Consider the following 25,915-nt stretch of genomic DNA (forward strand, 5'->3'; position numbering starts at 1 on the left):
TTCTAATATGCTGTTTCTTATTATGTTTTTTTCCAGAATGCTATTTCTGTAACTTCAAGATACTAATGTACTGTTTCATCTGTTTATCATGAAAATACTGTTCTTATATAATTGTCAGGAGAAATATTGTGCTCTATGTGTGGCTAAGGTGTAAATATTCTAGCAGAAGAAAAAAATGTAATAGCAGAAATAACCACAAAACATATAGTCACTTATTTTTTTAAAAAACCAAGGTTTCCTTGAAGCATTACCAAATATTAAAATGATTCTTGAATTAATAAAAATATCATGTAAAAACATGATTCCCATTTTTATATCACTGAATCATAGTAATATGCTAAAATAATTAGAATTGGTTGGGCTTTTGCTGCAAAAAATATGGAGCAGATTCTGCTCTCAGCTCAGTAGGGACAGCCTGAGACAATTCATCTGAAGATAATAAGCCAGACTCACAGCCTGTGTAAGTTGTATAGTTCTACTGATTTCAACCCTGTCATGCCAGATTTAAATCAACTGAATATTTGGCTCAATATGTGCAGTCAACAGATTACACCAGTAGTGCTGAGAGCAGAATTTGGCCAAAGGAATTAGGTTGTAAACACAGAAATTAGCAGTGCAATTTAGTATCGTTGTTGTTGGGGGTGCGGGAAGGTCTAGGAAATAAGCATTTGCTGTGGATGAAGACCTGTCTAGTTCTTTGAGTGAGTAGCTCGGTGCAACGTGCAAACAGAGGACTTTTCACATCTACTAGAAGTCAGAGTGCAGAAGAGAAAGTTACCTGTCTGGCCAGTTGCCCGGTTGCTGGTGGAGGCTGTAAGGCCGTTCTGCTCCTCCGCTGTTGCATTGACAGTCCCTTTTAGCCCCTTGTCTCGTACCTGAGCTGTGCATTAGTGAAAAACATTGGTATGATCAGCTGGTGCAGAAAAGGCTAAGAGCCATTCTGTGCCAATGCCTACAGCAGCTAGGAAATGGCACTTTGGGTCTTGAAAGCCTCTGAGTCCACTGATTCCAACAGAGCTACTCAGTAGACAGTAAGGTCCTCCAGAGTGGATGGATGTAAATGTGGGTAAATTCGGACTACGGGTGGCTAAATCATCAGCAATGACAGAAATGTGTAATATGGCTCTACTCTCCTCCGGTACATAAATTTTACACCAGTGCAACTGTAATGACATAATACAGTTACTTCTGATTTAAATGAGGAAAATTTTGTTCCCTCCCAACTGCAAAATAAAGCTGTTGATAGTATACATGGCTTTCAAAGAGTTTCCTTTTTTTTTTTTTTTTTCTTTTTAAGAGTGGCTGGAGTAAGCAAAATGAATAAAAAGCAAAGTTAGAATTTGGGTCTTCTGGCTTCTTAGTCTCTGCTTAGAAGAATAGGCCATACCAAGAAAAAGGGAATCAGGAAAGTCAAGCAAAGTGTTAATGATATGGAAATACATCAGCCATCACAAAAAACCACCTTAAATAAATAATAGTGCTCAACGCTAATCTAACATAAAAACCTTGTAAAGTACCATAAAGAAGCTGAACTAATTTTTTTCTTAGATTGCAAAACTGTTTAAGATGGTTTAACCTACCATGACAAAAACATGTGGAGGAATGAATTTCCATTGCTCTTTACTAGGGGTAAACAATTATTGTAGGAGTTTGGCTATATACACTGTTTTATTCACAGAGCAGGAATTCAACACTTTCAATTTTATTTAATTCAAAATGTTTTGACAGTTTAATTTACTATCACTTAAAAGTTTAATCAATCAGACATTTAGAGGAAGCTGCTCAGCTAGTGTAAATCTTTCTGGTGACAGTCATCAAAAAAGACATACCAATCGCTGCTAAGAATAGGGCCCGTGATAAAAAACAAAATATGCTAAACCCTGTAACCAGACGAGTTTAACCATCTGATGGTGCCTGTGATGTCATTTTCAGAACTCTCCCTTTGACTCTGACATCATGAGCAACAGAACTGGCCTTTTAGCAAGTTCACGTGTTCGTTTCAAGTAATCATGTTAACCTAAATATGGCCTCCAAAAAGGACGTCATTGCAGTATTGGTATTGCAATATAACAACACTGCAGTAACCAGGACTAGATGAAGGAACCTGAAGTTATACCACAATTGAAATAACTAATTTATTTTTCATTAAGTTTGGGGGTTTTTGTACCTAAAGAAAGGAAATTACTATATGCAGTTAAAAGAAGAAGGCTCTTCCAGAAAAGTTTAGCTATAAGTAGCTATTTCTAATAGCCAAAATATTACTGTCATTTACACTACGTATAGAACATAATATCTTTATCTTGTGAAATTGGGTGTTTTTCATTTTCTCAGTGAACTTTATTCGATTTGTTGATCTTTGAGTATTTACTCACAACAGGCATACTGCTTTTCATATTTTTTTTTCTTTTCAGCCTCTTACTTTACTAAATGCATGAAACAGTATGTACCCTTTGCACTTTCATAACAAACTAAAGTTTCAGGCAGTGAGATTTTAGAAGTCTAAACTTAGAGTGTGTGCATGGAAAACGTGATTTATAGTATCTGAAGCCAAATAACTTTATCTGGTCTGACCTATGAGTATTACAACTAAAAAATGAGAGACTTTTAAACTCTTAGTATTCATCATTTATAGTAGTTATTATTTTTAAAATGGTAAACTTTCCATATTATTTATTGGAATACCATCTACTTACAATGAGATTTTTCAGTGTTTTGTGGCATTAACTTATAAGGGCTTTTCTTTACTAAAAGTGACACATTCTGGCAGGAAATTGCTATGCTTAAGAGATATCATTGAGCCCAGTTCTGTGTAACTCGTTTTATTGACTCCTGGTTTACAATATATCCAAATTAGTTTAGATTACATTTCTTAATGGTCACATGAAAAGGTATTTTCCTATAGGTAGACTCCATGAGAAATGACCTGTAATGACAGAACTGGGCTTCAATTTGCAATTGCTTCTGAGTGCTTGCTCCCCAGGAAGTGTTGGTGGAGACAGCACAAACTGCAGGAAGAGTTCTTCCAAGCTGTCACCCTTCCCCGTTTCTTTGTTGGTTTCACACAGTCCATCTCCTTGACTTCCATGTTGTTTTTCCTTTGTTATTTTACCTTTCCCATTTTCTCTCTCCCCTGAGATATCTTTGTACTCTCTCCTATCCTCTCCTCAGTCAAAATCATAATAGGCAACAGAGATATACTCCCTCAAAATCACCTACCTAGTGGAGGAGCTGAGGACTATAGAGACTAGCATGAGTACTAGGACACTGAGCCTGTTTCTTAACTTTAAATTCTGTCCACTTCATCAGCTGAGGCTCAATTTCTAGTCCCCTCTCACTTTGTAGGCTTTGGGGGAACCTTCTTTCCTGTGCCCCATATTGATGTTGGGTTGGGGATGAAAGGCCAAATTATTGCTTGTTGATAGCAGCCTTTAGTTAGGCAAGGATGCCCTTTGAACTAATTCGGGGGCAGAAACCATGCCTGAGATTGCTGTGGCCTTTGCTAGCTGTAGCAGGCAGAGAACTGATTGATTTTTTAAGATGTGCAGGTTTCTGATGTTGACAAATGCTGTGGGACATGATCCTACAATTCTGAGTTATTCCACCCAGTTTAAGTGACAGTTTTTCCACACTGGATTTGGAGATATGACCCAATGACCAGAGTGAGTGCCTCAGTAATGAGTGCAGGATCAGCCATGCTACCTGTGGTAACATATTCACAGCATATTCTGAAACTTAAGTTATCTTGTTCCATCCATTTAAAATCGTGTACTTCATACAGGTCATTAAGGAAAATTCAGAATGGGAAAGTAGAAGCAAATGAACTTAGAATTCCTATCACAAATGACTGATGGCTTTAAAATACATAGCTATAAAAGTCTTACAAGAAGATCCTCTGATTAATGACTAATAATAATTGAATTTACAAAAAGCTGCAGTAAATCCTGTACAATTTTTGCACTTTGGAAACAGTATTGTTTTATTTCATATCATGTAAATTTTGTTAAATAGAGGAAACACTGTTTCCCTGGTGCTTTTGGTTTTCCCTCTGGATTGTAGCAATGGAGCACTTGCATGTTGTGTTTGATGCCTTGCATGATGAAGACATGCAATGGCAAGTTCCAGTCTGCATGCTGCTTAATGAATGTTTTCCTTTTCTCTCCTTCCCTGTTATGTGCTTACAGAAGACAACTATGTGGAAGGTGGGTGCTTTCTACCTTATTTTCCTAAGCTCTTGGTTTTCCCTTCTGTTTAGTGGTTTTTTCCCCTTCTGCTTAATGTTGTAAAAGTACGCATATCATTCAGTACGGTAAGTTGCATTTTTTTGCCCATAAAGGTATACAAATTTATTAAATAAGCGTGATTTCTTTTTCCATACAGAACACAAGCAAAGCTCCGCTTTAATCTTGGCCTTATTGGTGTAATTCTAGAATATCCCCACTGAAACAATGGGATTTATACTCGTATGACTGATATCACCCTTCAAAATCATCCAGGAGATTTGCAGAAGGACTGATTTCTTCTCATGTTCTGTATGAAAAACACTTCAAGAAACTATTTGTTTCATTAGTGTGGAGCATAAATCCTCCTCATAAGAATGTAATGCATGTTAAATACCTATCTTTTAATTGCTTAGGAAAATGGAAAGCGCTTTCCTCTTTAATACTACAAATCTTGCTTACTGTAATATCCTTTACAGCACAAAGTTTTAGGAAAAAAGTTTTTCTGTCTAACTTTTCAACATAATGCACTCTGCCTTTTGGACATTGTGAAAGAAGAAGCGTGTGATTTTAATAATAATGTTGGTATGTAATTAAGTCCCTTTAAAGAAAGTATGGCACAGGGCAGTGGAAACTAAAGCACAATGCCATCTAGCCTGAATATTGGTAAGTAAGTCTATTAGCTGGTAAAACATGTTGTGTGCATATATATCATAGTTTCAAAGGTACAGAGTATGCTTCACAGATCAGTTATTGCTGGGAATCAATACTGTCTTTTTGCTTATAAGCCAAAAGGTGCAGGTGCTTTTTTACATACAAGTGCTTTTAAAAGTCTCTCTGGGCTGAATCTTTGCATACTGGATAAACAATTATCTATTTGAAAAATTGGTTTATCTATCTAAACCGAGCACTAACTTTTATTTTATTTTTTCCAATATTTTAAATACTATTTTTAAATCAAGGACTTTGTAAGCTAACTCATATGCAAAGTGACTGCCCTGGCACGGCTCTGACCCAGCATCCTGTAGTGAGCCACTGTAGGGCCTGAGTTCATTCAGGATTCAAGTCACCATGGGCCACTGCCTGCCTATTGAGTGGCAATTTTCTAAAAATCCTGGAAGTATCGATACTGCATTTCTCTATGCTACTGTATTCAAGGGCAGAGAGGTGCTCAGATTTAGCACATACACGATGCTGTGTAATTTTATTAAAATTTATGTTACCAGTAGGAGAAAGAAAAATTAAACAGTTCTGATGTTTTAATTGTGTGCACTGTCACGCACATACATATCAATACAATTTTCTTTTCATTATGAAATAAAAATGTATTCAACACTGGGATAGGAATTCTAACTGAAAAACATAAAAGCCTAGAAATAAGTACCTAATCTTATATTTCATCTGTGCATAAAACTCTTACTGGTGTCAACATGAGTCTCAAATATGAATTAGGATCAGTATAACTAGATAAGGAGGTTCAATTTCATTTCACTTATTCATTTACGCACAGCAGTACAAGATAAAGCCTGGATAACAGTTAATTCAGACTTTACCTGAATCTAATTCTTAAAACTGCAACCTTAAATTTATTCCAGCACAGGTCTGGATACTTATGCATACATTAAAGTTACAAAGGATGTATATGTAAAGAATGGAAGCATAGAATGGTGTATCCAAAGCACAATTTGGAAACCAAGCTATAATTTTTCATCTTTGATTTCTGTGATATCTGAGCATCTCTGTAAGTTAGGCTACCTAAGAAAACAGAAGGATTTAGTATTCACAGAGTTGATTTTGTATATATTACTGGTATGAAAAGGCTACATTTTATTCTTTTTCCTAAAATTGTGCTAGGGTTGAACATGTTCACCACAGGTTTACCGTGTTTAAATTTTGTTTTGGCCTGTGCTCTGCATGGAACTCACACACCAAATTACGAAAATATCCTATCTTCATATCCGCTTCCACTATCCCATCCCGTGCCCCTTAACTCTCTCCTCTCAGAGCCAAGTTCAGTATAAAGATGGAGTGGATCACACATGAGGTATTCCTACTAAATCTTGAATTCCTAATTCACAAAGAAAAGGCTTTTATCATTCCGCTTATGAAATAATGGTGCACAAATGAATATTTTCAATGTATGGTACGCCTATACATGGCTAGTTAAGGCTAAAACTTTCCATGACTATCCATTGTAGTATCCTCTATTATAAGCAGACTGTCATTTTGAAAATCTAGCAGTGATTGCTATCATGGTAGATTTATCTGTATCATTTTAAACCACTCCATGGATTGCACAGGTACAGTAATAGTAATTCTTCACTCTTCCATAGCCTTCATCCATAGACTGCAAAAATATAAAATAAGGTAAGTATCATTATGTGCCTTTAGCAAGTAAGTATAAGTAACCTTACTGCTTCACAAATAGGTAACATACAGAGTCAAACTAAATAGTGTCTTGAGGACTAGTACTAAATTTTTTAATTGATAGATGTTTGGTTTGAGCAGTGTATTTTTTTTTTACATTCACTTGACTTCCTTTTTTAGTTGAACAGCACTGTAAGTGACTCTTAAAATTCAAGTGGTTTCTATGATGTTTTCAAGAGGCACTTCTGCCATTTATGTTTTTTTTCAAATTATATAAGAATCATGTATTTACAACTGACCAATCTCACATATCATTTTAGCAAAAATAGTAGCTATCAAGCAGTGGTAATCTCCTGAAGCCAGGCCTTTTGTTTAGGTTCTTATAGCTATAAAGATCATATTTAAATGCAAGCTATTAAGAGATTACCTTCTTTGCATTCCCCTAGGAGACGTGACAGCAATTTGCTTCATACCTTCTAAGAGCTGAAAGAGCTTGCATAAAGTAGCTGCTGAAAAGGCACAATTTTAAAGAAAAAGTTGTCTTAACATTCAACTAGTTTCACCTTCCCTCTATCGAATACAGTTAAGGCCAAGCCAGAAGTCTGAGATTTCTTGCTATAGTTGCCAACACAAAAAGTTAAAAGCCAAAAGACAAGTTAAATAATCACATGAAGAGACTAATACTTCCAGAAATCCATGCAGCAACAGATCCAAGCAAGAACGTTCAGCATTAAAAGAATGAAGCTTGACCGTGGGTCTTTATACTTTGTGTATTCAGCGTGCCTCTCTTGCAGCAACACTTACAGAGAACGAACACCCGTGAAAACATTTCTGCTCTCTTTCACAAGCTGCGAACTGCAGCACAGCTGTGTGATGTTTCCCAAGCAATGCTTTTGTAGGCATCCCTTCAGGATCGCACTCAGTTTTCATTTACATTGCTGTAAGCCCCAGGTAATCCCACCAGCTGTAGGGCGCTGTATTTGGAAACAGAATCTATTGCACAAGAGATGGGGCACATCAGGCCCTTCCATTTAACTACGCATCTAAAAAGGGTAACATTAAAAAGCAGTAATTCAGCAAAACCATTGTTAGTCTATTTGGAACGTCACTTGAGATTTGGAACTGATAAGATATGGATCTTTTAAGACTGATTGCAGTCGGGAGTATCTTCTTTGAACCCCCCCCCAAGTACTATGAGTCATTTGTGCACCTAATTTTCTTTGTGAATTAGAAATCACAGGAACTCTCTAGGAAGTCTGCTTTCCAATAAAGAGCAGGATATTTTATTGCACACCTTCTTTGTATGAATTAATTTTAACTAATCGCAAATAAGAAAATAATGTATCACTGTTTGTAGTTGTTGAAGAGGAGCACATTTAACACAGGAGCAATTAATAACTTCTAAAATGGATCCTAAAACAGCTAAGTTCAACAAGAATAAACCTGTTTTTTAAACCAGACATAAAATGTGAAAAATCTTCATATTTCTAGAAAAGTGTTCTCCCTACATCACATTATTCTCAGTGAGAATATAAGTATCATTTTACTATCATGAATTAAAAAAGCTGAATATTTTTGGTTAAAGAGTAACGAAATTTGGCTCTGGTTGAGTGATTATCATTATGGACATCTGTTTTGAAATGTCACTAGACCTATACTGGTATGATTGGATTTCATCTCACAATACAAATATAAATCAAAATCTATTTCTCACAGATTTATGATGTAGCTTCAGAAGCTGTCACTTAAATTTTCTTTATTGCTATGTATTTTATATTGCATATGTAATGATTTGCCTTCTCTGGAACAAATTCATTCTACTATCACGTTTCACACAAATAAGGAGACATCCCTTGCATTATCATTTCAATGTGATGAAGAAATTTTATTTAATTACCTGAAATGCTCATTTTTATGAGGGGAAAAAGATCAGACCCAGCCCATTTTTCAGGTTTACACTCCTCTAGGTTTTTAACATCATTTCACATGTAGAGGACAGGAAGTCCTCCCAGCAAAGTGTTCAAAGCAATATAATCAAAATACGATAAAGACAGATGGAATATTAAAGGAATTGGTTGGATTTGAAAGCATTTTATTATTTTCTGTCGTCCCAACTACTGCACAGAAGAAATACACAATAAAACAGCACCCAGTGTTTGAATTGCAGTTCTGTTACTCATAGCCCAAAGCATTCCAACCAGTGGTTGAAAAATGCTCTTTGATTTCCCTCTGTGATACAGACATCTCATAGGAAACAGATGCCTGTCACAAAACATTTTTGTCACTGTGACAACACCACCTTCCCGTGCTCCCTTGTTCATTGCTGACTGTGCTCTTGTTTCCCTTCAAGGTCTGGCGCACCTGATGATGGGCGACCAAGGTATGGGCTCTGTTCCTTTTCCACTCTGCTTTCATTGTTTCTTCTTGTTCTGTAGCTGCTTTGAATCCATCACTGCAAATGATGGGCAAATGCTTGAAAGCTGTATTTGGCTGCAAATAAACACATGGGTTTAGTCACATCTTTTCTTATTTCATTTTTTTTTTTTGTTTGCTCCGTAAGCTTTTGTCCTTCCTGCCTCCTCAACTCCCCCTCTTGCAATATAATAACTGAAAAGAGGTGAGAGAAGTAAGAAGGTGATTAAGAAAATTTCATGTATTTATCAGAAAATACAATTACGGGTGATTCTATAAAAGATAAACGAAGTACAAGAGCACTCTTCAGATAGCTCCTGAAAGAAGATACTCAGCTTGTCACATTGTACACATTGAAGAGTCCATTTACATTAATGCATGGCTGATTGGAAATGTGCAGAAAGCACCTGCTCCTGGCTTCTGGAATGCTGAGAGTACAATTTTGCAACCTCACAAAATCAGTGATTTTTTTCCTCCTAACCCATTGTCCATGTTACTTTTGTGTCATTCTTTCTTGTCTAAGCATGGGTTATTTCTGTGTTTCTCTGCATGTACATGATTGGGAAAAAATAAACTAAATCCTTAATATGACACTGATTGCATCTCCATTTGTCTCCAGACACTCACCTTATACTCTGTCTCTTCATGTTCAGATACTATTGCATTTACATATACTCATGACTCTTACTGTTGTTTCTCTCCTCTTCTTTATTCTCTTTTTGTCTGGAAATGCTTTCTTCATGGAACCATTTCACCAAATCCATAGGTAAAAGTAAAGGTATTACATGATTTTCTTTATTTTTTAATGCCATCAGTATACTTTAATGTATGTATAAGTAATGCAAATAAATGTAAATCTTTTTGCACTGATAACATGAGGTAGGTATATTTTTAAAGTAAATATTTCATGGATATCAAGGTAAGGAGAAATATCCTAAAGTACAGGCTGACCTTTTTTAAAGTTTGTCTCCTGGTTTTGTGAGAGATGTAAAGCTTTGGCAGTGATAAAGGAGGCTACACTTATAGAAAGCATTCAGGATGAAATAACAGCCACGTTTTGAGGTATGCATTTTTTCTGTTCTCAAAGAATTGTAGTCTAAACCACCAGGCACAGAAAAAAGCACAATGTTGTTCAACAGAGACTCTCTGGAGATAATCTGTCCAGGGCCAGTCCACAGCTTGACGTAAGTTTTAAATCTGAATAGCACTGACTTCAGCAAGTCTCTGCTATCAGCTGATCACATTTGCCCTGAGATTTTCCTTGTATATTAATCACTTTGATTATATCTGAGACAAGAACTGGACAAAGGAACAAGGAAGAATGAACACCAAAGAGAAGTGTGGGGTTTATTTCAGATTTTTTTACTCTTTTTTTGTTTCTTTATGTAAAGAATACCAGCCATGTTTACTTTCTTTCTCCTGGAGGGAACATGTGCAGTAGGGTCAAGACTTCTTTTGTGTAAATAAACACCAGGTTTTGCTGCAAGGATACTTGTTCACAGACATCATGTAAATATATTTTTATGATAAGAAGCTGGTCATTAAAAGCCATTAAATCTGTGTTACATATGATGAGTAATACAGTTCTATTCATCTTAAGCATTTGTCAGGGTGTGCCTACTCTTGGTATAAATCAGAAATCCAATCTGCATAGTCATACTTTGCTAACTAGTTAAATTGGAAACAACCTTCCAGGTTCCTTGGTGTCTTGGCTGATTTAGTGTTTCCACACCTAGAAAGTTCATGTGATGCAAAGACTGTAATTACAAACCCGTAGCGTCTCATTCCTCTTTGTATCAGGCTCTCTAGAGAGACTATGTACCTGGTTATAGGATTAAATTTAAGGTGGGATGCTATTTAAAGGGTTTTGTGTGTTCTGGAGCTGTAAATCTTCTTGCTTAGGAAAAGTTTGAAGCAAGTAGAATGAAAAACGGTCTACTGATTTCTTTGTTTTATAGGATTGTTTTGTTTGTTGGATGGCTGATCCTTGTTGTGTTTTTCTTAACAGTACCTTGTATGTATGACTTCCTTATTCCTTATTATTGCTATCTTATTCCTTAATGGTAGATGTCTTGGGTGGAGTTACCTTAAAATGACATTTTATAGTAACTGAACCTTGATGTTATAGATAATTTTTATTAATATTAAGGAATTCTTTTTCTAGATTATTCTATACACAGAATACATGATGTAGTATGTATAACACTGAAGGTTTTTTTGTATAAAAGGATGAAAACATAAATATTATGAATATATATTATGATTAGTAGTTGATCTGGAAAGCAGATTTTAGCAAAAACAAAACTTTGCAAGTATTGTGCAATAGTTAGACATTTATATTTTTTTTAAAGGTTTAACAACTATATTCACCAAAAAATGACCTTGGATATATTAGCTACGTTTAATGTTTAATGATGTGCCAAGTGACATAATTTAAACACCAGTCACCAATCATCTCATCATTTGACTACATTTTTCTTTTCACATTTTAATTTTCTATTAGATTTATCCAGTTTATATTGATTGCTATGTTTTGATAATCACAATACTTCTGCAAATATAACGGTGTATATTTGTTCAAATGGTTGGAAAGGGTTTATATGTATACAAACTCCAGTTGCTGGTAACAGAAAATATCCTTCAATATCGAACCATATCCTCAACCAGGGGAAAATGGCCTCATTTTATTGACTATCCTGAAACTACACTAATATCGGCTATTGAAACATGTGACCTTGAAACAGTTATGGTAACACACATTCGTAACATGTGACAATATAACAAAGTAGGAGGGCGATGGAAAGGAACACAGGGACCAAAGAGGAGCTCAGCATTGAATTCATTTGCACCTATTTCAATCTTTCATTATAAGTTGAATTCCTTTAGAGGTAGGTAAGGTCAGTAACAAAAGTGACTGCAATATTCTGAGTGATTATATCATGAATTAATCTTATTTTGGAAATATAAGCAATAAAAAACTTTTAAGAAGCTGTACTATGTAATTTGCCCTGAGGAGTATAAATGACTGAAGTATCACCCTCTTCTTTAATTGTGTAGATATTCTTTGGGATACTGGAAAAGGAAAAAAAAACAATGTACCTTCAGAACTGGGACAGGACGTTGACAGGGCACGGCCTGGTGTTGACAGAGGAAGGAGGGGTGAGGCAGCCTTTCCAAGTGGGCAAGCAATACAAAATCCAGTATGATCTCACTGAACACACCTGCTATTTGTCATTTAGTTGTAAATATAAATTGGGGTACTCTGGATAATTTCCCCACAGTTTTATTGAAGCTTTATCAGTATTAATAAAGCTGTCACTGTCCCTTAGAGAAAGGCAGAAGCAAAGCTCAGAAGATGTCTCGGTGCTGAGACATCTGTTAGTACTCGAGGTTATATAACTTGATGTATGTACAAAACCAGCTGACATAAAGAAGGATATAACATAAAGCCAAGAGCGTATATAGAAGTTTGTCTCATAACTTTAGAGCCATACAAAACTTGTTTCCTGATCCATTACTCCTTGTAGATGCTAAGCCTAATTCTATGAAGAGCCACAAGCTTTTAGTTGTACTGGCATTCGTTTATTTTCTGATAAGCATCATATATGTTCAGAAATACTTGGGAATTCCTTTTTTTTTCCCCTGGAAATCACCTACCTGTATACAACTTTAGCAGTAGAGTTGTCACAGCTGTGGTGGTAAAAAGACATAGGCAAGGTAAGGTTTGTAAATGGGGTTCACGTTTTTATTAGACCACTTGAATATGCTACTCAGAGCAATTGTTTAAATTTGAAGCAAACCTTGAAGTCTGCTGCTCATAACAGACACGGAAAAGGATTTGTTTGCCCAAAACAAATTTGTGCCCAAACAAATTTTGTCTATTTTCTCCAACTATTGTAGGTGGTCTAATAAAACTACCATTTCCACCCATAGGCCTTACCTCATCAAAAATTAGTACCTCTTGGATTTCCCATGCAGAATTATTTTGTGATGAATAGTAATACAACTAAGATTACACGGCAACTAATGTAAAACACTTCATTTCTGTATTTTTTCCAAAAAATTCCTCTCCTCCTTTTCATTTTCTTTTGATGAGCAATGAAAGGGATTTATAATTCAGTTACTATAACAGTGACACGTATTACTTCCTTTTTATATTGCCGTTCTCTTAAGCCTATACATATTTTTACCTATAGTTTGTTTCTATGTAAATAACCTACTTTTGACTATATATATTACTCATTTTATACCTAAACACTATGTTCATACTCCTGTTCTTACTTTAGAGATTATGTGCAGCTTTAAATTGTATGTGAGTCGCTCAGGTCCATAACAAACTGTTAAATGAGATCTAGCTGAGCAATAAGTGTTTCCAACAAAAGACTGATAATACAACTGCAATTTATTGTATTAGATTACAGGCTTTTGATGTGCTGGTATTTGGTATACTTTGTATGAATGCTGAAGAAAGACTTCAGAATGTCAATTTATATATATGTCAACTTCCTTGCCAAAAGAGAGCAAGTTTTATATTGCACAAGCTATCATACAATATCTGTAAAACCAAAGTGATGCCACTAATTTGTTAATTATCAATCACACAATGCAGGTGACAACTCGAAAAATAGGGCACTGAAAAATAAAAATAATTTAAATAAATCTTTAAACTATCATGAGCATTAAAATGGTATGTTATAGCTAAGTAATTATGTAGTGCTTGTGTCATGCAACACAAATATCACCTTGTGCCAGTAACCTCCCCTAACATCTAATTATGTGGAATTCAGTCATTAACCTCAATGCGACCACAAGTTCATCTTATTGTGATGACTTTCATTTTTGCTCTGTTTTCAAAGAACTAAAATAGTTTTGGCCTCTTACACTCTCTGATCCTTCCAGGATTGTTGAAAAGCCTATCCTCATCTGCTTTTGTGTGTGCTGCTTCAAAGTGGGTCTGAAAGCCACGCATCCTCCAGCCTTCCTCAATCTGAGCCACCAATAGTCCAGAAGCTGTGTAAATGCTTTGGTACAGCACTGAGCTCTAGCACAGCTTATTATTTTTGGCTCAATGCCCTGTTGACATGGATTCAGTTACATGCCTTCTCAACTGCAGCTGGCTTTTGCCTGGAAAGCGCAGAACATGGACGGAGGGCTTTCTTGACTCTCTGCACTTGTTCACATAGTTATATATCCTAGGTGATAGCAGCTTATTTGCAAGACTCACTGCTAAAAGTGAACTGAGTTAATTTAGGAGTTTTACAGAGAATGGGGTTGCCAATCTCAGGTAACTGAATTACTTCTAAGTGACATTACAGCAGAAGAATGGATAACCTACGTTTCTCCGCTCAATCTCATAGTTGCTTCTACTGATAAAAAAGAACAAATCCATAATGTTTAAAAATCTATCCTCCATTTAACAGGTCCCAAACATTCTGACAGTCTTGTATAATTTACAAAATGATCAGCACAGAATTTTAAAAATATTCTATATAAAATTTACCTGATTTTTTTAAATGAGAATTACCTTTTTAAGGAAATTAAGGAACTTTAAATATAAAGCTCTTCAAAGTACTCCAGAAAGCAGTAACTACACATCATATCTGTTCTATCGTGAATTTTTTTTTTACTATAGAGCTTCATAAATATAGTTAAATAGTGGCTGATGTTCACCAAAAATATTGCAATTAAGTTCTTGTGTGTAACCCATGCACCTGTGCCTACACATATATGTTCCAATAAATAATTGTACTATCTTTATATTTTTATGGTTAATCTGTTCAAATTTTTGTTCAATATCATAATGAACTCTACATTAAATGTTTTAATCAGAAGGGTGGTATCTTTATGTATTTAAAAGTTGTGCTGCATTGAAGCAAATAGTTTACTTGCACTTCAGTGGGTGATACCTAGCAAGCCTAGAATATGGCATTTGGAGCTGCAGATCCATCTTTATGTTGAAATGTGATCAATTAACGTTCCCTAAGGAGAAAAATGCAGCAGAACATGACTGTTGAAAAAGTTTTCTGTCTGAAGTACAAGGCTCAGAAGAAATCCATCAACATCAGGACCAGAAATGCAAATTCTCTCTTGAGAGACATATGCTCAAAGTTATATCTGAGATATAGCTGATTCCTGATCAGCAGTATGAAAAAAAATTGTAAGGACCTGCCATAAATATCACGAAAACTATATGAAGAAAGGAGAACACATTTATTTTAAAAATGTTATTTTTCTGATATGTCGCCACATGATAATGTCCAATCCATGCCATGAGTTCTAGCACCTTTCCACTGCCAAAATAAAACATTTTCAGTATTCTGTATCATTCTGATGTCACTCAAAATTATCATGTATCATATATACATATGTATATATGTCATAGGTCTCCTGTGGATTCAGAGGAAAGAAAATAAATGTGGATCTATGAGGGATTTTATGTAAAAAAAAAGTTATATTTGCAAAAGTGTAGATTTCTGCTGGGTCCAGAAAGCATTGTAGTATAAGATAGTACATATTTAAGATTTTGGCTTCCTCAACACTAGGCTCCACTTCTGAGCATAGATTTCTCCAGAAGATGGGCATGCTGACAGAGAGCCTTTCAAAAGAATAGTAAAGCTCTTTCAAGATGAAGGATATGTATTTCAGGCCAAAAATTAGGTGGGGATTTATTGAGGATGGGAAACAGTAAAGCTGTCATTCTGAAGAGGTAAAAAAAAAATTTGAGCAGGTAAGCAATGAAGAAATAGGAAAACTAGGCATTTCTTCCTTGAAACAAACATTTCTTTTTATGTATATATAAATATACGTAGCAAAGGAGAATTAAAAGCTGCAGCAATCTGTATCTTTTTCACACAATGAAATTCCATGAGAGTTTCATACAAATAGGCATTCATAGTCATTTCCAATGAAACAGAGATTTCAGAGAGGTGTATTCCTTGGATATCCTGTAGAATATCCTGGAACCTTCTCCTTTACACCTTCTTTTAATACCTGATAACATTACTGAGCCAAATACATTGTTAGAGAGACACTAAGGATTACAGCTTCAGTCTAGGGTTGCACTACAACTAAGATTTTCCTAGGATAAAATTCAGTCCTTGAAATCTACAAGAAAAGCTAAACAAATCAGCCCAACAAACTCTAATTTCTATTATTTCAGTGAAAACCAAAAGTAATTGGAGATTATTGTACCTCTCACTTATAGAAGAAGTCTCAACTGACTTTAACGTTAATCCAACCAGAATCACACTCAGTGGAGTTTCACCAGTCAGAGCCCTAAGGAGGAGTATTTTCAAATATCTCTAAGATTTGTCTACATGTAAGCTTACTAAATTTAGGACTACACTTTATCACAATTTCTAAAGAAACTAAATTTAATGAAAGTAAAGAACTCTTAAGAAAACCACTCTAAAATTGTACTGATACAACTGAAAATGTGGACTATGCTCTCTAAATGCACATTATAATGATATTTTTCCACCAAGAAAGACTCCCCACAAAAGAATTGAAAAAGATATTTAAATAGTCTGGTCAGAATTTATTGTTCTTGTAGAAGTAAGAATGCTGCATACAAAATTTTTAACGTACTCTTTAACTCTACAGTAATTTTCTATGGCTGTAATAATATGCCAAGCTACTTAGAAACAACAAAAGTCTGAATTATCTAGTCTCCTTTAAAATCTTTTAATTAAACAATATCATTTGCACTGATACTAGTAATATGTCTCTTTCCTGATACTCAAAGCCTTCTATAACCCTATCACTCTTAATTGCTTGAAGGTAGCTTTCTATCTTCACTTCAGGGACCACCCAGAGCAATTAAGTATCAGTAGAACAGTGAAACTGTGCAATGAACTGGGACATTCAGGAGCACAAAGGAGAAAACTTCCATAGGAACTGAGTATTGACCATGGACCATGGGCTTTGCTATGAAATTTCACCTTCACCATTCTTTTAATGGTTTTCATACATACCACGCTGTTATCCAAGTATCTTTTTTCCAGACTTGGGAGGAAAGTGATTGAATCTCTTTATTGAATTCATTTACTTCAGTGAAAGAAGTAATTTTTTCCCCTCTTACATCAGCTATGTTTGGGGGGGGGGTTGTTGGCACCCACTTACACTCATTTTCTGATCAGCACACCATTTAATTTAAAGGCTGTTTTTGTAACTTGCTAATGTGACTTAGAGATTCTGGTACATCTTGTTGCCTGCTTAAAGTAGACATTTGTTCCTTAAAGAAGGGAAACATCTGGACTGATTCACTGGCACCTTCTCTAAAGCTGTATAGAAGCAACCTCGGATAACAAGAGGGTACCAGAGAAACTGGTAGGCCACACCTGGCACTGTTGGCATCACAGCGCTGACTTGAGTAACCTCTTTATATTGGGCATGGGAGAAAATAAAAGCAGCTGGGTCTCATCCCTTTCATCTGCCTTTGCATATTCTTCAGACAGAGGGGAGTCTGCCCAGAAAGCAAAATTCAGTAATAAATGAGTAAGCCTGTAAATTTTTCACTGGAGTTACCCTTAGTTAATAGGTCTGTCATGCATTTCATATCATGAGCCATTGTTATGCCATTTTCAGAAGGAGTATCCACCCAAAGGAAAGGAGGCTAAATATCTTCCTGTGACCATTAATATTCTGCTTCTGAAGCATAACTGTTAGCTGAAAACCCTAGGAGATTCATTCCTGATGTCAGCTACATTGGTAATTATGTGACCCCACTCCCACCCAACAGCAACATCTCTCTCCAGGATTAAAAATTAGAAATAATTTACCTGATTTACCACTTCATTGAACCTGGATATCTTTATTAGGAAGAACTTGGGTTATATCAAAAAGGTGCCAGATAAGTGCTTTCCAGCTCAGAAAAAGAGCATCACAGACATTTTGCTGATAATACAAGCTGGTCCTTTGATTTTATCAGTTAATGGCTCTGCTGAACAACTTGGTCTTACAAGGTACTATGCTTAGTATTTGCACAAATCCATAAGAAATCTTCAAAAAAATCACCAAGCTCAGTTACAGGCAAATCACCTTTGAAAATTTTGTTTGCATGCATATGAGATACTTAAAGTTGTGATTTTACTATTGAACCTGTGCAAAACAAAGCGTAAATTAGTTTTAGAGCCAAATGCCTCTTTGACAATGCTGTTTTCGCTATGAATGGATGTGTCATTCAAATGGATATTTGATATCATTTGTATTAACTGCAACTACTGACTAGTTGTTACATAGTTTTCCATTTTAGAAGGGTTATTTGGGTATAATTGTATTGAACTGTAATGCTGGTATATGTTTACATCATCACAAAGATGATGTGAGAGTTCAAAAAATTCTGAATCTATTTTAATTTAATCTTCGTATACCTAAACACCCTCAGATTATTGTGGTACAAGTACTGAACTGGCGCTCTCATTTCACCTGAATGCTTGTGCAAACTGTAGATTTTGCACGTATACCTCAAGGTGCTTACATCGTTATGAACCTTCAAACACATGTAAATACAGCTGTGTCTGTGTCAGTCATGAACTGATTTTTTTGGTGTCCTTAGCAGAGTTCTCAGCCGTATAGTTCTCTGCAATAAATTATTCAAGTAAGGATACTGTCCATGACTGTAACTTTATTATAAGGTTTGGAAGAAAATTTAGACTTCAGAAAAGAGTCATATAAAAGTATCTAAGTGCAAGATTGGAGCAACAAAGGTAAACTTGGAAATTGGAAATTTTATATGATTCTTGTACAACATACTTATCTATATAGAATTGGTATGTTCATACATAACCATACATCCTATATTAGACAGAGGAAAAGATCTATGGCAAATCTGTATTCTGAACCACCTGAGTCCCACTGTTAGTCTACTGCTACGTACCTCCTCAGAGCAAAGAAGGGAGCTGTTTAGACTACTGTGAAGAGGATATATTCCTGTATTCCTTTTAAAAATATTGGGAAGCACTGAATACATAGAGTAAAACACAGTAAGTCATTCACATTTCTAAAGGACAAATTCCTCAACAATTTTTAATAGCATATACGCATTTAACATACATACATGTAGCTGCATTTAGGACATAGGCATATACAGGGATAAATAAAAATGCCCTGAAACCATTCAGTTCTGCTATACTTCATGAGTTTACCTCTCAGAAATGCCTCTATCTCAAGTTTTCTATAATGACAAATATGTAATAAAAATTACTGCCGTGTCTATATTCATAAATCACTATTATGTGTCATTTATTCTCTCTTCCAGGAAAACACATGTATTTGATATTTATTCATTGTTTTAAAATAGATGAGAGAGTTATGCCTTGCGTTGTCCCTGAAATGGATAGTCTTGTTAAAGAAACAGTTTTCTGAAAGTTTTGCATTTATTGAGCTGTTATAAAAGTAATACAAAACTGTAATTAATATTTTCCTTTTCAGAACACCTAGAAGATCTGTATATCAGCCCTATAGCTTTTTAATAAGTACATATAACTCTCAGAAATGTACATATATCTAGGTCATGCTAATTATCCACCTTGGGAGACAAGAATGTGCCTATATTTCTCTACCTAGTTGGCATACTCTTGAGACCCAAGTCAGAAGAGCAGGCTTCAGAAAGTCTAAAAATACATTTCCTAGGTTCATAGCTGTTAAACTGCTTAAAGAGGAGGTCTTTCATGTACTAGCTGACAGCCTGTAATTTGTATTATGCAGGAAATAAGACTAGATAATCAAAACCAACCCTTCTGGCCTTGAAGCCTATGTATCACATGTAATAGAGAAATTACTGTGGTAACATGTAAGAAAATTGTCAAACTATAAAAACAGCCACATCAGTTTTATTTTACTAGGAATAATTTTATCGTATTTCTTGTGTAGATGGAATTATGTATCAATGAGTCCCCCAAAACACCAAGTCAAGCCCTAACACTCTTTATGGACTAACTGGAAAAACCATTCAAAGCATTCCCTTAAGTCAGAATGTGACATGAAAACTGAAACTTCTTCATGGAAAAGCCTCAAACATGTATGGAAGTGTGAATCAAAAGGAAATTAATCTTTCTCAAAGTTCAACATTTTGCTGTGGTCATATATTTTAAAAACTTTAAATTGAGTACTACAGGTAAACAATCTCATTTTCAGCAATGTTATGCCTTTCAGTATTTTTATTTTATACAGACTCTTATAACACATTTACAACAGGGTATGGGGGTCTTCCAGTTATACAGGAAGAAATGAGGTTACTGTGTTATACAGCGATTGCTACACCAGATAAACCTGGGCAAAACATTTTTGTGAATTATTTGTGCAGCAAAACTGGAGCTGTTAATTTTTGCTCTTTGATACAGGGAAAAATGCTTATACAAAGCTGACAAATTCAATGAGGAACCAAAATTGTGATCTAATCCAGAAAATTTTATAAACCAGAGGCTAAAGCAGTCCCATAAGAGTGCTTTAAATTAGGCAGGAGAAAGATTCATACTCCTAAGACCCAGAGTTTTAATTTAAAGACTGAACTCAGTGTTCTAATGCATAGTTTCTCTTTGAACCTCACTATTCAAATATATATTCACTGTGAGTTAAGTAGTCTTCTTTAGTTGCAATATGCTCACACAAAAGAAGAGGATGGAATCATAGGCTACATCAGTGAAGGACTTATTATTCTACATCAGAATTATCTTTATTCGTGAAGACTTCAAATACTTTCTTAATCTTCAGTTTTACTGTAGTCAGGAAAAGATCCTGTTATTTGCTAAAATTCAAGAAGACAAATGGGAGTTTGTAATTTCTCCCTGAACATATGAAAAAATGGGGGGGTTATTTAATTCAATGAAGTTAGAATATTTCTAGTTTAAAAGAATTCCAAACTTTTCCCTGATAATACGTGTTGTCTGTCAGAGAGGAAGAAAGCCAATTGTTGAGATATATCTTCTACGCATCATTACTGATGTTCAGTTTCGCACCTTGTAGACAGACAGTAGGTTATTAATATCCTGTTATTGATTGATAATTTATTAATGCAATGTGTGAAATATGTACAAGCAGCTGAATATGTGCCACTGGGGAGAATTCACTAGCATATTCACTTGGATGGGGAAAAAAAGTCTCTGCTACAATTTTTTTTTAATTATTTCATGCGCTAATTATTCAATATATAATATGGAAGCATCTCTGCGTATAGTAAACAACAGTCCTCTCTTTCACCGCATCTATCCTCATTTTCTAATCTGCCTCTGCGTCCTTAACAAAGCTGGAACTTGTACACCCATCAGTACACTTGCTCTGTGGGGAAAAGCCATAGGGAAGTGGGAAATTGGACATTCAGTCTGCTCGCACAAGGAAAAGCTGAATGCTATTTTTCCATATCTTTGGACTGTGTTCAAACTGTTCCGGTGCTGCACAGAGGAACAGGCTTCAAATACACGCCTGTAGTTCCTCCTGTGCTGCTGTATGATGAGCATAGGGACTTCAGAAGCTCTGTGAGCAGCTTCCTGCTTGGGCTCAGTGTCATCCCTCAGAACTGGAAGCACCTGATATTTTCAGATAATTAATTTAGTAGAAGTGTTTGAGAACAGGGCATATTGAAATGTCACTACAAGGTTGCTATCATATTTTTGAAGTCTGATATAGAGTAATTGACAGGAAAAAAAATACAAAAGCCAAAAAAACCAAACCCAAACCCTCCAGCGGTTATAATTAGATCATTTTGTGTAATTTATATTGGATTATAATAGTCACCTTCATGTAAATGAGTACATAGGAGGAAAAAAGCACACAATCTTTTTTCCTTTATATTTGCAATATATTATATATTTATTTTATCTTGTGTTGCCTCTGTTTTCTCAGAGTCTTTGTTTAGCAGGAGAACTGATGAAGCCCTGATGCATTCATGGTTGCAAAATGTCTGTCATTATGCTGAAGGACAGAGGAAAACCTAATTGGCAGTTAAAGCATGAACTTTCTATAACTTCAAGTATGGTTCTCAATGACTATTTTGCCCTTAGCGCATCTGCTGACAGTTTCAGCAGATGTTTGAGTATCAGTGAAGTGTGGTCATGACTGTTGACATGCTCAGGCATGTTATTCATGCTGAAAAAACAGCTTTCCAGTACTCCAGAATTGCTATATCTTTGATTCAAAAGCTAGATTAATTTATTTTTAGGAGCTCCACATGGAGCCCCTCTGATTGCTTCAATGTTTGAGTTTATTGTAGGGTATTTGTCTGTAAGTAGGCACTAAGAATAAAACCAAGCAGACAGTACTGCCAATGAGGATGGTTTGGGAAGAGAAATTTATCAGTAGTAACACAGAGCAAGAAAGGAAGAAGAGAAAACTTTGAACATTGTTGCTGGGTAAATTTCAGTGTGTATTGTTACCTAAATTAGCATTATTTTTTTCTGGATTTCAGTTTTCTATAGAGGCTATACAAGTTGTGTTTGGGCCATTTTTCCTTCTGGCTTGTTTTGTTTGTGGTTTTTTTTTTTTTTTTTTTTACTAAAATAAGTGATGAACAGGGTTTCAGTGGTCTAAGAACAAAGCCACTGCCTGTGTGGAGACAGATGAAATATTAATTGGATTACAAGTGCACTTAATTATCATGAACTGAAGGTGTTCAGTTTTCCGATGATCATGGCAGTAGTATGAATATGGACTGAGAGGAAGGTTTTTTCTTGTGCTAAGTAGAAACCTCAAAGAATATGAAAAGGGTGAGTAAAGCTGACTGGAACGTCACTAAAACTTTATGCGTCTCTTGTCCCTCCTGTTTCCTGAAGAACAGTGTTTTTCCTTATAGTGTGAAAGTTTATCTTTCTTTTGTGAAGCGCTTTGCTAATTAAATACCTGTAGCACCTGTGAGACGCTTGCAATATGGGAGGGCAGCGACTTTTGGCACAAGGCAGTAGGAGCAGCCTGTTCCTGGGTTACCATGTTCAAAACTTTCCCCTGAAAAGCTAAGGCATTAAATAGAAAACTACACGGGCAAACTTCAGTAGCCTGACATTTAAATCTGTTTCTAGACAGATTTGAAAACTACTTGTGTCTGTGAAGTTTCAGTGAAGCCAGGAAGGCTCTGAAGAGCTGTAGAAATACAGGCATAAAAGACTTTATTATTCCATTCTTTTCTCCTACTGTCTGCGTCTCTGCGCTACTAGGAGAAAGGTAAGGTAACTGCTCCAAAAGCTTTAAAACACCATAGCTATTTCCTGCAAAGTATTTTCTCCTAGGACCGACTGTTCTCATATTCAATAGGCCCAAACAAACCTTTAATAAAACCAACCACCCATCCACTTTGTTATTTATATTGCAAGGGTCAGGAAGGGGATGAAAAGTTTAGAAGAATGGGAAGTGGAACAAGCCGTCGGTGTGGGAGTGGACCGCAATTTAGAAGTGCAAAACCCAGACCTGGCAAGCCTTCAACATCACAAGGTCCTCGCTTGGCTTGAGAGTGTAGAGAAAACTGCCTGAGAGACCTGGAAGACATGCCTCATGCAAGCTATTTAGTTGTCCATTTAATCTTTAAAAAGAAGAACCTGCTTATGCATTTCTGTTACTTTTGATGTATGAGCAGAGTTCAACAATGCTATACTTTTGTCAAAGACATTTCAACTCCAACGCTTCCGTATCTTCAATTTTCATAATTGATTTGATAACAAAATTACTTATATTAAGTTCATGACAACATTTTTTTGAGAGAAAAAGGCTTCCTTCAACCATCCTCCTCCCCTCATAACTGTATTTTAACTCATATCTCTGAAAGTAGTATCAAATACTTAGGCTATAGGCTTGATCTGATTATCACCTGTACATCAGCAAAGAATCTTTTCAAATACAGTGAATTAAATAGAGCTGTGTGTACTTTAGCATACATGCTTTCAGACCAGTTGAAAAGAAGGATGTTGTGAAGTAGATCTATAGCAAGAGACGAAGTCTAATGAAGACAAAAACCCAAGACCTCTAAGTCTTAAGCAGAGGTCTATAATATCTGCCTAGCCAGATTAGGTCCATGGGCAAAACTAAGTAGCAGGGTGCTGTCATGTAATCCAAGAGTTGATAGTGGTGACAAAAGAAGTAAGAAACAAGCATAAGAAGGCATAAGAAAGGAGAAAGAATTTACCATGTTTGCCTCTAAAATAAGCAAGCTGAAACAGTCAAAACCAGTGTCCTTGTTTCAGCTGGGATAGAGTTAATTTTCTTCTTAGTAGCTGGTACAGTGCTGTGTTTTGGATTTAGTGTGAGAATGATGTTGATAACACGCTGATGTTTTAGTTGTTGCTAAGTAGCGCTTATCTTAAGCCAAGGACTTTTCAGTTTCCCATGCTCTGCCAGCAAGCAGGTGTGCAAGAAGCTGGGAGGGAGCATAGCCGGGGCAGCTGACCTGAACTAGCCAAAGGGGTATTCCATACCATGGAACGTCATGCCCAGTATATAAACAGGGGGGAGTTGGCCAGGAGGGGCAGATCACTGCTTGGACATCGGTCAGCGGGTGGTGAGCAATTGCATTGTGCATCACTTGTCTTTTCTTAGGTGTTATTTCTTTTTTTTGTTGTTGTATTCCTTTTCATTACAATTATTATTATTATTATATTATTATTATTCTTAGTTAGCAATGTATTTTATTTTACTTTAGTTATTAAACTGTTCTTAACTCAAGAGTTTATTTTTTTCCCTCCTCCCCACCTCACTGGGAGCGGGGAGGGGGAAGCAGCTGCGTGGTGATTAGTTGCTGGCTGGGGTTAAACCACAACAACCAGTTTTACCTCATTGCTTTACACCACTGACTTGTAAACAGAGCTTCTGCCTGTTTCCACCAAAATTTTCATAAGGTTTTGTGTAGCTTAGCCTTAAGTAAAGAGAAATAGTTAAAATAATCTCTGACTTTCCAAAACAGAAACGTTTAGGGATAGGTTTTTAAAAGTATGAAGGTACCTAACTCTTACATGTGGTGTTAGGTATCTGGGTACTTATAGATGCCTATTCCAAAACCACATTATTATGAGCTTAAAAGACCTTGAAGCACAAATGCTTCAAATCTAATATCAAATATAATGGTAGAAGAAAATAGAATGAAGAAGAGAATGGAATAGGTAGAATATATGTTATTATAAAATAATGTGTTTGAATATAATGCCCAAACATTTATATTCCCCTTTGTCGCGGTTTAACCCCAGCCAGCAACTAATCACCACACAGCCGCTTCCCCCTCCCCGCTCCCGGTGGGATGGAGAGGAGGCAAAAAAAAAGGTAAAACTCATGGGTTGAGATAAGAACAGTTTTTATTAAACTAAATCCAAAACACAGCACTGCACCAGCTACTAAGAAGAAAATTAACTCTATCCCAGCCAAAACCAGGACACCCCTAAAGAAAGATGTTGATTTTTTTATATCTAAATATGGAAAAAGCCAAAAAAACCCACCCCTCACTATTTTTTAAGTCTAAAAATTTTATGAGGAAATGGCATACATACATTACATACACACAAACATTACTTACATGCATTAAAATGTCAAATAATCCGAAACAGAAGTAGCACTGTTTCAAAACTACTTCTTTTTGTGTAAATCCAGGAGCAATATCTCTATAAAGTGACTCTAGAGCACAATGCAGCATGCTGAAAGCGTTCAAAATTTATCAGCGAACTCCCTTTAGTTATCAAGCTGGAGAACATTTATCCTATTCATTATTGACATCTCCCAGAATTCTTTCTATGGTTTTGTGCAAATAGCTTGTCAGCCTTTTAGCAAATAGGGGTGATTTTCAGTAACATTTTTCAGATTCTTCAAATTGAATTATACATCCAGAGGCAGTCAATCTTTTTACCATTAATTTTACAGAAAAGAAAATCCTTTCGTATTGAAGGCTAGCTCTACAAAGGGGACCTAAGCATTGCAATGCTAACAGAGATCTAACCAAAGTGCTAGAGAGATCC

The 25,915-nt window shown here is 35.8% G+C and overlaps 1 protein-coding gene across 23 annotated transcripts in view; it reads left to right on the top strand.

Annotated features, from left to right (window-relative positions):
- NRXN1 (neurexin 1) overlaps positions 1-25,915 on the top strand; it is a 729,374-nt gene that overhangs the window by 74,189 nt on the left and 629,270 nt on the right. For 10 of the 23 annotated variants that reach the window (XM_050893180.1, XM_050893185.1, XM_050893182.1 and 7 more), the window contains 3 exons: positions 4,182-4,199; positions 8,935-8,964; positions 9,763-9,774. The exons of 4 other annotated variants lie outside the window; for them this stretch is intronic. In XM_050893180.1, the coding sequence (XP_050749137.1) occupies positions 4,182-4,199; positions 8,935-8,964; positions 9,763-9,774 (60 nt within the window). Of the gene's footprint in view, positions 1-4,181; positions 4,200-8,934; positions 8,965-9,762; positions 9,775-16,237; positions 16,254-25,860; positions 25,878-25,915 lie in introns of all 23 variants that reach the window. 9 more of the 23 variants (XM_050893192.1, XM_050893196.1, XM_050893199.1 and 6 more) reach the window with 4 other exon arrangements.

The sequence above is a fragment of the Gymnogyps californianus genome, chromosome 3, assembly GCF_018139145.2.
Source record: "Gymnogyps californianus isolate 813 chromosome 3, ASM1813914v2, whole genome shotgun sequence".
Lineage (NCBI taxonomy): Eukaryota > Metazoa > Chordata > Aves > Accipitriformes > Cathartidae > Gymnogyps > Gymnogyps californianus.